The sequence below is a fragment of the Salmo trutta genome, chromosome 3 (assembly GCF_901001165.1).
Source record: "Salmo trutta chromosome 3, fSalTru1.1, whole genome shotgun sequence".
NCBI classification, from domain to species: domain Eukaryota; kingdom Metazoa; phylum Chordata; class Actinopteri; order Salmoniformes; family Salmonidae; genus Salmo; species Salmo trutta.
Window position 1 is genome coordinate 17,507,505 of NC_042959.1, and position 15,972 is coordinate 17,523,476.

The following is a 15,972-nucleotide window of genomic DNA, read 5'->3' on the forward strand; positions in this document are numbered from 1 at the left end:
CAGTCGGGAATCTCCACAGGAGTCGCTAATGCATCCGCTATGTTGGGTAATACTCCTTACCAATTATTTCTGTATTTTTATATCTTATCGATATAGTCTAAATTAACAGTGAATCTGCATATTTCAATATTATTTTTCAATAGCATTTGAATGATCTATTTGTTGATTTGATGTGAGCCAGGCAGAAATATTTCATTTAGCAATCGGTTTCCCCTCCCCTGCATTTGCGATGGTACAGTCCATATTGTGGAGCCGCATCATCCTCATTTCAGTTCATGTGAAACCCCGTTTTGGTTCGTTCTGTCAACGTCTTTCTTCATCAAATCCTATGTGTGAAGATATGCAGGGCGGACCCACGAAGTACATTGTTTGTCGTTATTCGTCAGCATTTAAAGATACGTTTACCGTCTGTATGAGATAGGTTTTTCTTCCGTTGAATGTAGACTGGCCTTGAATCACTAGACTGGTGAAAAGAGGCAGCAAACGGGCGGGAGCAAAGCCGCGTTTGACAGGTGCCATCGCTCGAGCTCTGTGTGGAGAGATGCCGCCCGTGCGGAGAACGATGTCTGATCTTCGCTCCCGAGTGGAGGGTGAGTAGCTAGATAACCGGCTACGTGCATGGGTTAGTTACAAGTTAAATTCCAACGTTATGCCCCTGTGAGATTGATATCGTTATGTGTGGTTATGAACAGGGCGCCTGTGTTGGCTAGTTAAATTACAGCAGCCAACGTTAGTTAACTATTATTATCCAGCTAGCTAGTTAGCTAACGTTAGTTGGCTAAACTTGACCTCTTCTAGCTACTTAGGTAGATTTATAGCAAGTATGCATGCAGATATCATACAGCAGAATATTATAGTGGCGGGTGACTAGTATTATGACCGCCAGGCAATTTTCTGCAGTCGTCACCACCACTGCGGTTTGAAAACTGATGCATAAAATACACCTTTTCAATCACATGCAATTCCCCCTCATCCCCACGAACGTTACAATGAAAATAGGATACACCTGTCATAAGAGAACGTGAAGCTAGATGGCATACTCAAAGATGGGATATCTGTTTAGTTTACTAAAGACTCCAAAGGTTATCCAAAAGATAGAAGGACCACTGTGTGTATAGTATAGAAACAACGTATTGCTATTTGTAGACAGACGTTTGATATACTTTTACTTATTTGTAGCTAAAGATCCCTATACTCGTGTTGACAAAGGCGGGGTCGTGGCTTGCTATGGTGTTGAAAGTTTAGACATATGCTCGAGGCAAGTTGCAGTCGGTTTGATTTGTATCGATCGCTGTTTCCATTTGTCAACACTCTGGATGAAATGCCATGCCCCAAATGAAATACCCGGATCTCCAGCTGCTTTGAAGGACCAAGTGTTCTGTGAAATGGAAGTGTTAAAAAAAATTAAAATAATAATTCTACGAAGACCATGGAACGTGATCTAAATTTGAGTGAACCCTTTATTTAATTTTTTTAATTTTTTTTTATTTTCTTACTCAATGCATCACATCTGCACTGTACATGAAATCTAGACATTTTGAGCTCAGGCCATTTTGAATAGAGTATATTTCACTACAACTATTCCACAGCAAAAGCATAGTAAAGCTATTATAGCAGATGTGGCTACTTATCATCTTCTAGGCACTCCCACCAAGGCATTTGGATTGCTTGTTTAGTGGGTGTTATTAAACAAGCATTAGGAAAGAACTTTGAACAAATAGCCTACCTCACCTTATGTTACTTTATTAAAAATGTCTGTAAGCCTAAGGGAAATTGACAACGTTGCACTTCAGCCTAATGAGCCTATTATAAACCTGAGTGACCAAATCCTTGAAGTGTATGCCACGAGCCTTCCCCTTGCCAACACATATTTTCTGACAATACAAGCCGCCTAGCATAACTGGGGCTGCTTTTTCTGTGTCATCTGTTCTAGATGATTATGAAGCCTGTGAAAGTGAAAGGTCTGAAGCCAGAGGTGATCATCTCATGGCATCATTCCATTGTGTTCAATCGAAGGAGCCTGGCCTTTCAAAGGAGAGTGAGATGAGTTTCAATGCATTGTATTGGTAGGTAGGACTCTAAATAATTAAACGAAAGCATAGATTCCAAAGAAGATTGACTGCTGCAGCTGCAGTCACAAGAGTGAGAACATAAATTATGCAAGGCCTGTCACCACCACAACCCCACCCTCACTACTGCCCTCCACTTATTTTTTTTCCAGTTACAAAGAGCAAACGTTTCCCTTTCTACTTGGCTGTGAAGCTGTCTGGGCCTTATGCCACACCCACCTATCTAAAAAAAAAATAATAATAAAAAGTATCCTATTTTTCTGCGGAAGCACTTTTCTGAACATTGGAATCGATTAGGGCCTGCCCTGTGTCCGACAAGTCCGTCGTGACCTATCCTGTCCCAGCAAGTACTTTTTTCTCTCTCTCCCTCGACTTGTTATTTTGCTGCATTTCTATCCTGCCCCCATCCTCCCGTTCATTGCATCCCCTCCCTTCCTGTTGTGATTTTTTTTTTAATCACTGCAGTACATCAGGGCCCTATTTCCATCTAGAAAGGGCAGCCCTCTGCCAGGCTTACCACCTAATCCACCCGTGGCCTGTCTGTCAGCTTCTCTGTGCGACATCACACTCCCCAGTCTCTCCACCACGTGCCGCTTGGCTTCCCTCCGCTGTGGGGACATCAGACGTCACGGCTCGCGCTGCCCTCACTGGTCCCAGGCCATGTTGCTAAAACAGCCTTATCTGAGAACTGTGTGTAGACTGGGGCCTGGGGGATATGAGAGGCCATCTACACGTGTACAGAACCAGGCAAGGCGTTGACAGGTAGTGGCACCCAGGACATTCAAAGATGGGTTCGGTGTGCGCTGTGAATTGTCCACATCTCTTACGAGGAGGCGTGCGTGTGTGTGTGCTCTTAGCTCAAATGAGATCCTTTGAAAGGAGCGGTGATTGCTGTTGAGGGATATCCACAGATGGAATGGGTTCAATAAGTCTTAATTGACAGATGTCAGCAACCACCATTCTCTTTTTTTGTTTAATGACCTGTTTCACCTGCTTGTCTGCAATCACCACATCCAGACCCCAGCCCATAACCCACCTGGCCAGGTAAAGTAGCCCATACCACACCTGGCCAGGTAAAGTAGCCCATACCACACCTGGCCAGGTAAAGTAGCCCATACCCCACCTGGCCAGGTAAAGTAGCCCATACCCCACCTGGCCAGGTAAAGTAGCCCATACCCCACCTGGCCAGGTAAAGTAGCCCATACCCCACCTGGCCAGGTAAAGTAGCCCATACCCCACCTGGCCAGGTAAAGTAGCCCATACCCCACCTGGCCAGGTAAAGTAGCCCATACCCCACCTGGCCAGGTAAAGTAGCCCATACCCCACCTGGCCAGGTAAAGTAGCCCATACCCCACCTGGCCAGGCAAAGTAGCCCGGGCCCCACCTGGCCAGGCAAAGTAGCCCGGGCCCCACCTGGCCAGGCAAAGTAGCCCGGGCCCCACCTGGCCAGGCAAAGTAGCCCGGGCCCCACCTGGCCAGGCAAAGTAGCCCGGGCCCCACCTGGCCAGGTAAACTAGCCCAGAGAGAATCACATTGGTCATATCAAGAGCTTAGTGCTTGTGTGTCTGTTCTGTCCATTCACATAAATGCCTAATCCTCCACCATTCTGCTTTATTCTAACAAATGTTCTTCACAAGAAACACGCATAACAGAGTGGGTCTAGACAAAGCTTATGAAGAATTCTCTTGCTCTTATCTCTCTCGTGCTCGCTCTCCCCCTTCTCTCGTGCTCGCTCTCCCCCCTTCTCTCGTGCTCGCTCTCTCCCCCCTTCTCTCGTGCTCGCTCTCTCCCCCCTTCTCTCGTGCTCGCTCTCTCCCCCCTTCTCTCGTGCTCGCTCTCTCCCCCCTTCTCTCGTGCTCGCTCTCTCCCCCCTTCTCTCGTGCTCGCTCTCTCCCCCCTTCTCTCGTGCTCGCTCTCTCCCCCCTTCTCTCGTGCTCGCTCTCTCCCCCCTTCTCTCGTGCTCGCTCTCTCCCCCCTTCTCTCGTGCTCGCTCTCTCCCCCCTTCTCTCGTGTTCGCTCTCTCCCCCCTTCTCTCGTGTTCGCTCTCTCCCCCCTTCTCTCGTGTTCGCTCTCTCCCCCCTTCTCTCGTGTTCGCTCTCTCCCCCCTTCTCTCGTGTTCGCTCTCTCCCCCCTTCTCTCGTGTTCGCTCTCTCCCCCCTTCTCTCGTGTTCGCTCTCTCCCCCCTTCTCTCGCTTTCCCCCTTTTCTCTCCCTCTCGTGCGCTCTCTCCCCCCGTAGCTTTTTCTAATATTGAGTTATCAAAAAAATTGCACATGTGCCGAATACACTGTGAAATGCTTACTTATTTTTTTTTTCTTTTTTTCTTTTATTTAACCAGGTAGGCCAGTTGAGAACAAGTTCTCATTTACAACTGTGACCTGGCCAAGATAAAGCAAAGCAGTGCGACTCAAACAACCAAGAGTTACACATGGGATAAACAAACGTACAGTCAATAACACAATAAAAAAATCTATATGCAGTGTGTGCAAATGTAAGATTAGGGAGGTAAGGCAATAAATAGGCCATCGTGGTGAAATAATTACAATTTAGCAATTAAACACTGGAGTGATAGATGTGCAAGTAGAGATACTGGGGTGCAAAGGAGCAACAAAAAAAATAACAATATGGGATGAGGTAGTTGGGTGGCTATTTACAGATGGGCTATGTACAGGTGCAATGCTCTGTAAGGTGCTCTGACAGCTGATGATTAGAGGGAGATATGAGTCTCCAGCTTATTATTTTTGCAATTCGTTCCAGTCATTGGCAGCAGAGAACTGGAAGGAAAAGTGGCCAAAGGAGGAGATGGCTTTAGGGGTGACCAGTGAAATATGCCTGCTGGAGCGCGTGCTACGAGTGGGTGCTGCTATGGTGACCAGTGAGCTAAGGCGGGGCTTTACCTAGCAAAGACTTCTAGATGACCTGGAGCCAGTGGGTTTGGCGACGAATATGAAGCGAGGGTCAGCCAACAAGAGCATACAGTTTGCAGTGGTGGGTAGTATATGGGGCTTTGGTGACAAAACGGATGGCACTGTGATAGACTGCATCCAATTTGCTGAGTAGAGTGTTGGAGGCTATTTTGTAAATGACATTGCCGAAGTCACGGATCGGTAGGATAGAAAGAGAGGGTCCAGATTGTCTAGCCCAGCTGATTTGTAGGGGTCCAGATTTTGCAACTCTTTAAGAACATTAGCTATCTGGATTTGGGTGAAGGAGAAATGGGGGAGGCTTGGGCAAGTTGCTGTGGGGCGTGCAGAGCTGTTGACCGGGGTAGGGGTAGCCAGGTGGAAAGCATGGCCAGCCGTAGAAAATGCTTTTGAAATTCTCAATTATCGTAGATTTATCGGTGGTGATAGTGTTTCCTAGCCTCAGTGCAGTGGTCAGCTGGGAGGAGGTGTTCTTATTCTCCATGGACTTTAGTGTCCCAGAACTTTTTGGAGTTTGTGCTACAGGATGCAAATTTCTGTTTGAAAAGCTAGCCTTAGCTTTTCTAACTGACTGTGTATATTGGTTCCTGACTTCCCTGAAAAGTTGCATATCGCGGGGACTATTCCATGCTTATGCAGTATGCCACAGGATGTTTTTGTGCTGGTCAAGGGCTGTCAAGTCTGGAGTGAACCATGGGTTATATCTGTTCTTAGTTCTACATTTTCTGAATGGGGCATGCTTATTTTTAGATGGTAAGGAAAGCACTTTTAAAGAATAACCAAGCATCCTCTGATGGAATGAGGTCAATATCCTTCCAGGATACTCGGGCCAGGTCAATTAGAAAGGCCTGCTTGCTGAAGTGTTTTAGGGAGCTTTTGACAGTGATGAGGGGTGGCCGTTTGACCACGGACGCAGGCAATTTAGCCATTAACCAACAGTGCAGTTCAAGAAATAGAGTTAAGAAAATATTTACTAAACAATAACAATAATGAAGATATACAGGGGGTATCGGTATCGAGTCAATATCCGAGGGTAGCGGTTAGACGAGGTAGTTTGTTCATGTAGGTTGGGTTAAAGTGACTATGCATAGAAAATAAACAGCAAGTAGTAGCAGTGTAAAAACCAAGGGGGGGTGTCAATGTAAATAGTCCGGGTGGTCATTTGATTAATTGTTCAGCAGTCTTATAGCTTGGGGGTAGAAGCTGTTAAGGAGCCTTTTGGACCTAGACTTGGCGCTCCGGTACCAGTTGCCGTGCAGTAGCAGAGAGAACAGTTTAACTTGGGTGACTGGAGTCTCTAACAATTTTATGGGCCTTCCTCTGACATGAGGAATCCGAAGTAATTGTCAAAAGCCACCCACGGACCTCACCCGAACAACAAATGTATAGTATCAGTTCTTTATGTCTGACAAGTTGTATGGCGCTGCGGGACAGAGTATTGCTTCTTCATCCTATATAATGTATTCTCAGTGAATTTTGTGATAATTGTTTATTTATTTATATGTATGTATACTTCCGTAGAAAAATGTAGGGTTGTTTAGAAATGTCCTTGTTTTTGTAAGAATAGCACTTTTTTTTTGTTGGTCCATTTAAACAACATCAAATTGATCAAATAGTGTAGATATTGTTAATGTTGTAAATGACTATTGTAGCTGAAAACTGTAGATTATTTTTTAAATGGATTATCTACAGAGGCCCATTATCAGCAACCATCACTCCTGTGTTCCAATGGCACGTTGTGTTAGCTAATCCAAGTTTTATAATTAAAAGGCTAATTGATCTTTCTAAAAACATTTTTCAATTATTTTATTACAGCTGAAAACTGTTGTGCTGATTTTAAAGAAGCAATAAAACTGGCCTTCTTTAGACTAGTTGAGTATCTGGAGCATCATTTGAGGGTTCGATTGCAGGCTCAAAATGGCTAGAAACAAATAACTTCTAAAACTCGCCAGTCTATTCTTTTTCTGAGAATTGTTCTGAGAAATTTCTGGGAAATTGCCAAGAAACTGAAGATCTCGTACAACGCTGTGTACTACTCCCTTCACAGAACAGCGCTAACTGGCTCTAACAGGAATAGAAAGAGGAGTGTGAGGCCCCGGTGCACAACTGAAGAATTGGACAGGTACATTAGTGTCTAGTTTGAGAAACAGATGCCTCACAACTGGCAGCTTCATTAAATAGTACCCGTAAAACACCAGTGTCAACGTCAACCGTGAAGAGGCGAGTCCGGGATGCTGGCCTTCTAGGCAGAGTTGCAAAGATTAAGCCATATCTCAGACTGGCCAATAAAAATACAATTTTATGATGGGCAAAGAACATACACTGGACAGAGGAACTCTGCCTATAAGGCCAGCATCCCGGAGTCGCCTCTTCACTGTTGACGTTGAGACTGGTGTTTTATGGGTACTATTTAATGAAGCTGCCAGTTTTCAGCTGTGCTAACATAATTGCAAAAAGGTTTTCTAATGATCAATTAGCCTTTTAAAATGATAAACATGGATTAGCTAACACAAAGCGCCATTGGAACACAGGAGTGATGGTTGCTGATAATGGGCCTCTGTACACCTGTGTTGATATTCCATAAAAAGTCTGTCGTTTACAGCTACAATAGTCATCAACAATGTCTACACTGTATTTCTGATCAATTTGATGTTATTTTAATGGACAATTTTTATTTTTTTGCCTTTTCAAAAACAAGGACTTTTCTAAGTGACCCCAAACTTGAACGGTAGTGTAAATAAAGTAATCAATATCAGTGATAGACAAGGTAGTTATATGCATGCAATCAGGGGTAAAGTGTCTGAGCAGTAGAATAAAAAATAGTTGCATTTGGAGAGCCTGTTTCTGTCCTGCCCTTGACTTTGGTGCAGGGCATGTGATGTACATAGTCTTTTTGTTGCAAAACTGCCTTATCTTCTCAAAGATAAGTTTGTCTAGCTGTGCCCAGTCCAGGTGGTGCTTGTACAGGCAGACCATCTATCGGAGGAAGGATGTCAGTGTTGCGCAGCAGCTGAAACCTGGTCCCAACTGAGTTCAAACGTTCCTTGGCGACAACAACGCCAGGCTCCAGAGCCTCGAAGCTGTAAAACAGGGAATAACAACAACAAAAAAATCAGAAGACTACAACCTTGCAAAACATCAATTCACCTCTGAAGTTTATAGATGAATAATCACCTCATACAATGCAATAAAAATTATTTTCACCTGAAGTGCTGGTACTGCTGGATCTGTGGTACGGAGTCAGGTGGCGTTGCCAGCCATAGCTTTCCACCAGCAGGCATTAGACTGTTCTCTTTGTATGACAGGAGAGTCAGGTGTTTTCTACTGATGCTGAAAGACAGATTCCAGATGCATTATTATATAATAACAGCATGCTTTAACTTGGTCTGTTGTTTAGACATGAAGCTAGCCAGCTAAACAATTAACCATAATCCCAAACCATAGAGCACTAGCAATACAAACCATTGTCATAGCTAGCTAAAGTTCACAAAATAGATTCAATGTTAGCTAGCTAACATTAGGCTATAACTAGCAATGTTAAATGGCATTCTGAGAGAACATCACTATAGTAATGTTACACACAGTCCATACACGTAAATTAATGTTAGCTATCAAGCCAGCCAGCTATCTAACGTTAGCTAGCTGTGAGCAAGCTTTTAACTTGGGGTCTTTTTGTTTAGACATTTAACGTTAGTTAAACAATTAACCATAATCCCAAACCATAGAGTTCTAGCAAAACAAACTGATTATCATAGCTAGCTAAAGTTAACCAAAATATAGTAGGTTCAATGTTAGCTAGCAAGCCAGCCATCGAACTTCAGCTAGCTAGCTAACAGCAAGCTTTAACTTGCAATGAAAACAACTTTCTGACAAAATTAGGAACTTAAAATATCAAACTGTAATTAGACTCTTAACCGTATACAATAATGAAAGCTTCACAGCAGACTGCAACCCCTTTCATTAAATATGTACTGCTGCAACCCCTTTCCGTTTTTGTATGTACAGCTTACTTGGCCCGTTGTTGTGTCAAGTCACTCTGGTTCACACTGACTGTGCAATGCCATAAGAAACATCTTAAGCTTTAGCCCCCACCCAAACTCTGACCATTTTACTCGCCCTAGCAGAGCTGGTTAGGCTGTTTTCATGTCTTCCAGAGTTTTGTTGACTAACTGCTCCTGGCAACAATTTAATTACACTTTTATGCCGACATTTACTGACACCGCGCAACACCCGTTTTGAATATGGCCGTTCTTCAATCCATCAGTTATTCTTCGCTCTGGCACACTCAGACGAGATATTATAGTAGCATTTTCAAGCTGTATATTCAAATCATAAAGTAACTAAATTATGTTACTTTATTAGATGTTTTGGATATGAAGTGCGAAAATGCTAATATAGGTACCATTGACTTGCATTGTATTTTTGCCACATGCTAAAAAGTAATCATTTGAAACAGTGGCCAGGTAAACAAAACCAAAGCATGGGTTTTGGTCATAACTGGTTCATAGACTGGAAACGAATATGTATATAACTAATAGCAGGAACGTCTCCATCTAGTGGTCAGAACCTGTTCATTTCAAAATGTAGAATGGGACATAACAACTTCAATGCCAAATTTCCCTAAACAGGGGAAAAAACACACATTACATAGATTGAAGAAACAAAATGCCAAGCCGCCGCTCCATACTATTTGTCAGACATTGAGAACTAATACTAAATACTTGTTGGGGTGGGATTGGCATGGGGTATGGAGGGTCCTATGGGGGCTTTTGACCATTTATTTGGATTCCTCAGGTCTTACTCATTGTTATGGAGCAGTTTGGCCCAAATTGGATGTTGGCTACTCTATTTATTGAATATTATATGAATCCTATCAATTAAAATGACCAATTTGGGTGCAATCTGCTTAATTTCTCAGAGAACAAATTATATTTAAAGAAAATAAAGTTGCAGGAATTATAATATTATTTGGTTCTAACTACAGAAGCGATGTAAGAACAATCTGGCTATGGTGTGTGCATGGCTTGCTGAAATGACAGAGCGACCTTGACAGGATTGGCGTCTGGTCTGCCCATGTGCCTGGCGGATCACCGGCTGATAATGTGACACAAAAGCCCAACCCGCCATTAAATCCCTTGTCTGGGGTCAGAAGCCTGTCATACCAAGTCCCCCCGGCCCCCCTCTATTCTCCTCCTTCCTCCCCGCGCCGCACATGAGGGTATCTCCTTTTTCTATTTTCCACTTCATGTCCTTCCTTCCATCACCGCGCTACCCTCAGGCTAATATCCATTTCCCCCCATTCTCTCATTTCTCTTCGGCTCACCTCGAAGAGACAACCACTCTTCCGTCTCTAAGTCAGTGTAGATGGCAGATGAGGGTTGATGCAAGTGTTGGTACAATAGCCTAACCCTCCCAGCTTTTCTCCCAGTTTCTCTCACTCCCACTCAACACATGCACAGAGCTGTGTGAATATGCAGTAATTTGTGCACTGCCATACAAAGATGCTCATACTATTGATTGGCTCATGGTCTTAAGATGAAGAGGGCCTAAAAGCCCAATGCCGTAAGCCAGCACATGAAAGAGAGCCTATTGCACTCATTTTCATCAGTAGGACCCCATTGCTGACAGGTAATGATTGTCTTTCTGCCCCTCCACTATAATCGATTTGATCCTTTGATCTCAGCCCAGATTAATCTTATTTGAGCTATTCTGGCAACCATGGTCCACCACACCTATAATAACCACATTTCATACCCACATTTCATACCCCACACATCAGCCTAGTGTACGCAGAGCACAGGAACATAACTCAATACGCCGCTCCAGCACGGGAACATAACTCAATACGCGGCTCCAGCATCATTTATGGAATCTCTATTGGAGAGCGTTGAGAGAAAGCCTTTTCCTCTCTGGCTTCTCTTACCATCTACCTGCCTGGTATATGTTTGAGGGAGAGGGGTCAAGCCGGCACATCAAATCAAGTGTTATTGGTCACATCTACCAAATATGTGTATGTTATTGCTAGTGATGCACCAATATAACATTTTTGACCGATATCTTCCTTGCCAAAAAAGATTTTAGCAGCCTTTTAAGCATTCTAGTACAGTTAAATAGTTAGACCACTGCGTCCATGTGTGTGTTAAGGCACTGCATCTCAGTGCAAGAGGTTCGAATCTGGCTGTGATTTGGAGTCCCATATGGCAGCGCACAATTGGCCCAGTGTTGTCCGGGCCATCATTGTAAATAAGAACAAAGTCTTAATTGACTTGTCTAGTTAAATAAAGGTTACACACACACGCCACACTGACCAAAAATGTATTTTGTTGGCATTTACTTATGTACAAATTACCAGTAAAACATTATCAAAACTTATTTATTTCACTTACTTGCTGTGCTGTTTTCATTATTCATTTGTTCAGTCGTTTCATTCTCAACCAGAATTTTTATGGAATGCTGTTTGGGTCTTGCATGTCAAAAAATATACAGGTCAAATAACACCTTTTGACGTGTCAAATAAGATTGTAGACCAATCAGGATCTGAATATTTATTTTATTTCACCTTTATTTACCCAGATAACTTGTTCTCAACTAGCCTTTCATTTGCAACTACGACCTGGCCAAGATAAAGCATAGCAATTCGACACATACAACAACAGTTACACATGGAATAAACAAAACATAGTCAATAATACAGTAGAAGAAAACAAAAAGTCTATATACAGTGAGTGCAAATGAGGTAAGTTAAGGCAATAAATAGGCCATGGTGGCGAAGTAATTACAATATAGCAATTATACACTGGAATAGTAGATGTGCAGAAGATGAATGTGCAAGTAGAGATACTGGGGTGCAAAGGAGCAAAATAAATACAGTATGGGGATGAGGTAGGTAGATAGATGGGCTACGTACAGGTACGGTGATCTGTGAGCTGCTCTGACAGCAGGTGCTTAAAGCTAGTGAGGGAGATTTGAGTCTCCAGCTTCAGAGATTTTTGCAGTTCGTTCCAGTCATTGGCAGCAGAGAACTGGAAGGAAAGACGACCAAAGGAGGAATTGGCTTTGGGGGTGACCAGTGAGACATACCTGCTGGAACGCGTGCTACGAGTGGGTGCTGATATGGTGACCAGTGAGCTGAGATAAGGCGGGGCTTTACCTAGCAGAGACTTGTAGATAACCTGGAGCCAGTGGGTTTGGCGACGAGTATGAAGCGAGGGCCAACCAACGAGAGCGTACAGGTCGCAATGGTGGGTAGTGTATGGGGCTTTGGTGACAAAACGGATGGCACTGTGATAGACTGCATCCAGTTGGTTGAGTAGAGTGTTGTAGGCTATTTTATAGATGACATCACTGAAGCCGAGGATCGGTAGGATGGTCAGTTTTACGAGGGTGTGTTTGGCAGCATGAGTGAAGGATGCTTTGTTGTGATATAGGAAGCCGATTCTAGATTTAATTTTGGATTGGAGATGCTTAATGTGAGTCTGGAAGGAGAGTTTACAGTCTAACCAGACACCCAGGTATTTGTAGTTGTCCACGTATTCTAAGTCAGTCGTCCAGAGTAGTGATGCTGGACGGGCGAGCAGGTGCGGGCAGTGATCGATTGAATAGTATGCATTTAGTTTTACCTGCGTTTAAGAGCAGTTGGAGGCCACGGAAGGAGAGTTGTATGGCATTGAAGCTCGTCTGGAGGTTAGTTAACACAGTGTCCAAAGAGGGGCCAGAAGTGTACAGAATGGTGTCATCTGCGTAGAGGTGGATCAGAGAATCACCAGCAGCAAGAGCAACATCATTGATGTATACAGAGAAGAGTCGGCCCGAGAATTGAACCCTGTGGCACACCCATTGAGACTGCCAGCGGTCCGGACAACAGGCCCTTCGATTTGCCAGAGAAGTAGTTGGTAAACCAGGCGAGGCAATCATTTGAGAAACCAAGGCTGTCGAGTCTGCCAATAAGAATGTGGTGATTGACAGTCGAAAGCCTTGGCCAGGTCGATGAATACGGCTGCACAGTAATGTCTCTTATCGATGGCGGTTATGATGTTCTTTAGGACCATGAGCGTGGCTGAGGTGCACCTATGACCAGCTCTGAAACCAGATTGCATAGCGGAGAAGGTACGGTGGGATTCGAAATGGTCGGTAATCTGTTTAACTTGGCTTTCGAAGACCTTAGAAGGACAGGGTAGGATAGATATAGGTCTGTAGCAGTTTGGGTCTAGTGTCACCCCCTTTGAAGAGGGGGGTGACCGTGGCAGCTTTCCAATCTTTGGGAATCTCAGATGATACGGAAGAGAGGTTGAACATAATAGGGGTTGCAACAATTTCGGCGATAATTTTAGAAAGAGATGGTCCGGATTGTCTAGCCTGGCTGATTTGTATGGGTACAGATTTTGCAGCTCTTTCAGAACATCAGCTATCTGGATTTGGGTGAAGGAGAAATGGTGGGGGCTTTGGCGGGTTGCTGTGGAGGGTGCTGGGCAGTTGACCGGGGTAGCCAGGTGGAAAGCATGGCCAGCCGTAGAGAAATGCTTATTGAAATGATCAATTATAGTGGATTTATCGGTGGTAACTGTGTTTCCAAGCCTCAGAGCAGTGGACAGCTGGGAGGAGGTGCTCTTATTCTCCATGGACTTTAGTGTCCCAGAACTTTTTTGAGTTAGTACTACAGGATGCAAATTTCTGTTTGAAAAAGCTAGCCTTAGCTTTTCTAACTGCCTGTGTATATTTGTTCCTAACATCGCTGAAAAGTTGCATGTCACGGGGGCTATTTGATGCTAATGCAGAACGCCACAGGATGTTTTTGTGCTGGTCAAGGGCAGACAGGTCTGGAGTGAACCAAGGACTATATCTATTCCTAGTTCAAATATTTTTTTGAGTGGGGCATGCATATTTAAGATGGTGAGGAAGGCACTTTTAAAGAATAGCCAGGCATCATCTACTGACGGGATGAGGTCAATGTCATTCTAGGATACCCCGGCCAGGTCGATTAGAAAGGCCTGCTCACAGAAGTGTTTTAGGGAGCGTTTGACAGTGATTAGGGGTGGTCGTTTGGTCGCAGACCGATTACGGATGCAGGCAATGAGGCAGTGATCGCTGAGATCTTGGTTGAAAACAGCAGAGGTGTATTTGGAGAGCGAGTTAGTTAGGGTGACATCTATGAGGGTGCCCGTGTTTACGGATTTGGGGTTGTACCTGGTAAATTCATTGATAATTTGTGTGAGATTGAGGGCATCAAGCTTAGATTGTAGGATGGCCGGGGTGTTAAGCATGTCCCAGTTTAGGTCACCTAGTAGCACGAGCTCAGAAGATAGATGGTGGACAATCAATTCACATATGGTATCGAGGGCACAGCTGGGGGCAGAGGGAGGTCTATAGCATGCGGCAACAGTGAGGGACTTGTTTCTGGAAAGGTGCATTTTTAGAAGTAGAAGCTCGAATTGTTTGGGTACAGACTTGGATAGTAATACAGAACTCTGCAGGCTATCTTTGCAGTAGATTGCAACACCGCCCCCTTTGGCAGTTTTATCTTGGCGGAAAATGTTATAGTTAGCGATGGAGATTTCAGGGTTTTTGGTGGTTTTCCTAAGCCAGGATTCAGACACGGCTAAGACATCCGGGTTGGCAGAGTGTGCTAAAGCAGTGAGTAAAACAAACTTAGGGAGTAGGCTTCTAATGTTAATGTGCATGAAACCAAGGCTTTTACGGTTACAGAAGTCAACAAATGGAGCACCTGGAGAGTGGGAGTGGAGCTAGGCACTGCAGGACCTGAATTAATCTCCACATCACCAGAGGAACAGAGGAGAAGTAGGATAAGGGTACGGCTAAAGGCTATACGAACTGGCCGTCTAGCACGTTTGGAACAGAGAGTAAAAGGAGCAGGTTTCTGGGCACGATAGCATAGATTCAAGGCATAGTGTACAGACAAAGGTAAGGTTGGATGTGAGTACATTGGAGGTAAACCTAGGCATTGAGTAATGATGAGAGAGATTTAGTCTCTGGAGACGTTTAACCTCTCTAAGGTATGTGGGACTCAACAGCCAGTGGAATCCCGTGGCGCGATATTCAAATGCCTTAGAAATGCTATTACTTCAATTTCTCAAACATGACTATTTTACACCATTTTAAAGACAAGACTCTCGTTAATCTAACCACACTGTCTGATTTCAAAAAGGCTTTATAACGAAAGCAAACATTAGATTATGTCAGCAGAGTACCCAGCCAGAAATAATCAGACACCCATTTTTCAAGCTAGCATATAATGTCACAAAAACCAAAACCACAGCTAAATGCAGCACTAACCTTTGATCTTCATCAGATGACACTCCTAGGTCATTATGTTATACAATACATGCATGTTTTGTTCAATCAAGTTCATATTTATATCAAAAACCAGCTTTTTACATTAGCATGTGACGTTCAGAACTAGCATACCCACTGAAACTTCTGGTGAATTTACTAAATTACTCACGATAAACGTTCACAAAAAACATAATTATTTTAAGAATTAAAGATACAGAACTCCTTTATGCAATCGCGGTGTCCGATTTTAAAATAGCTTTTCGGCAAAAGCACATTTTGCAATATTCTGAGTAGATAGCTCGCCATCACGGGCTAGCTATTTTGACACCCACCAAGTTTGGCACTCACCAAACTCAGATTTACTATAAGAAAAATTGGATTACCTTTGCTGTTCTTCGTCAGAATGCACTTCCAGGACTTCTACTTCATCCACAAATGTTGTTTTTGTTCAAAATAATCCATAGTTATGTTCAAATATCCTCTGTTTTGTTCTTGCGTTCAAGACACTATCCGAACGGTGACGCGCGGACGCGTATCTTGACAAAAAAAATCTTAATATTCCATTACCGTACTTCGAAGCATGTCAAACGCTGTTTAAAATAAATTTTCATGCCATTTTTCTCGTAAAAAAGCGATAATATTCCGACCGGGAAACCCTGTTTTCGTTCAAAGACTCAATCTAAAATGGAC

General features: G+C 43.7%; 1 protein-coding gene across 4 annotated transcripts in view; it reads left to right on the plus strand.

The window, feature by feature from the left end:
- Positions 1-261: 261 nt before the first annotated feature.
- atp8a1 (ATPase phospholipid transporting 8A1) overlaps positions 262-15,972 on the plus strand; it is a 193,810-nt gene continuing 178,099 nt past the window's right edge. For all 4 annotated transcript variants that reach the window (XM_029725480.1, XM_029725499.1, XM_029725489.1 and 1 more), the window contains exon 1: positions 262-590. In XM_029725480.1, coding sequence (XP_029581340.1) covers positions 542-590 — 49 coding nt within the window. In that variant the 5' untranslated portion in view covers positions 262-541. The remainder of the gene's footprint in view (positions 591-15,972) is intronic.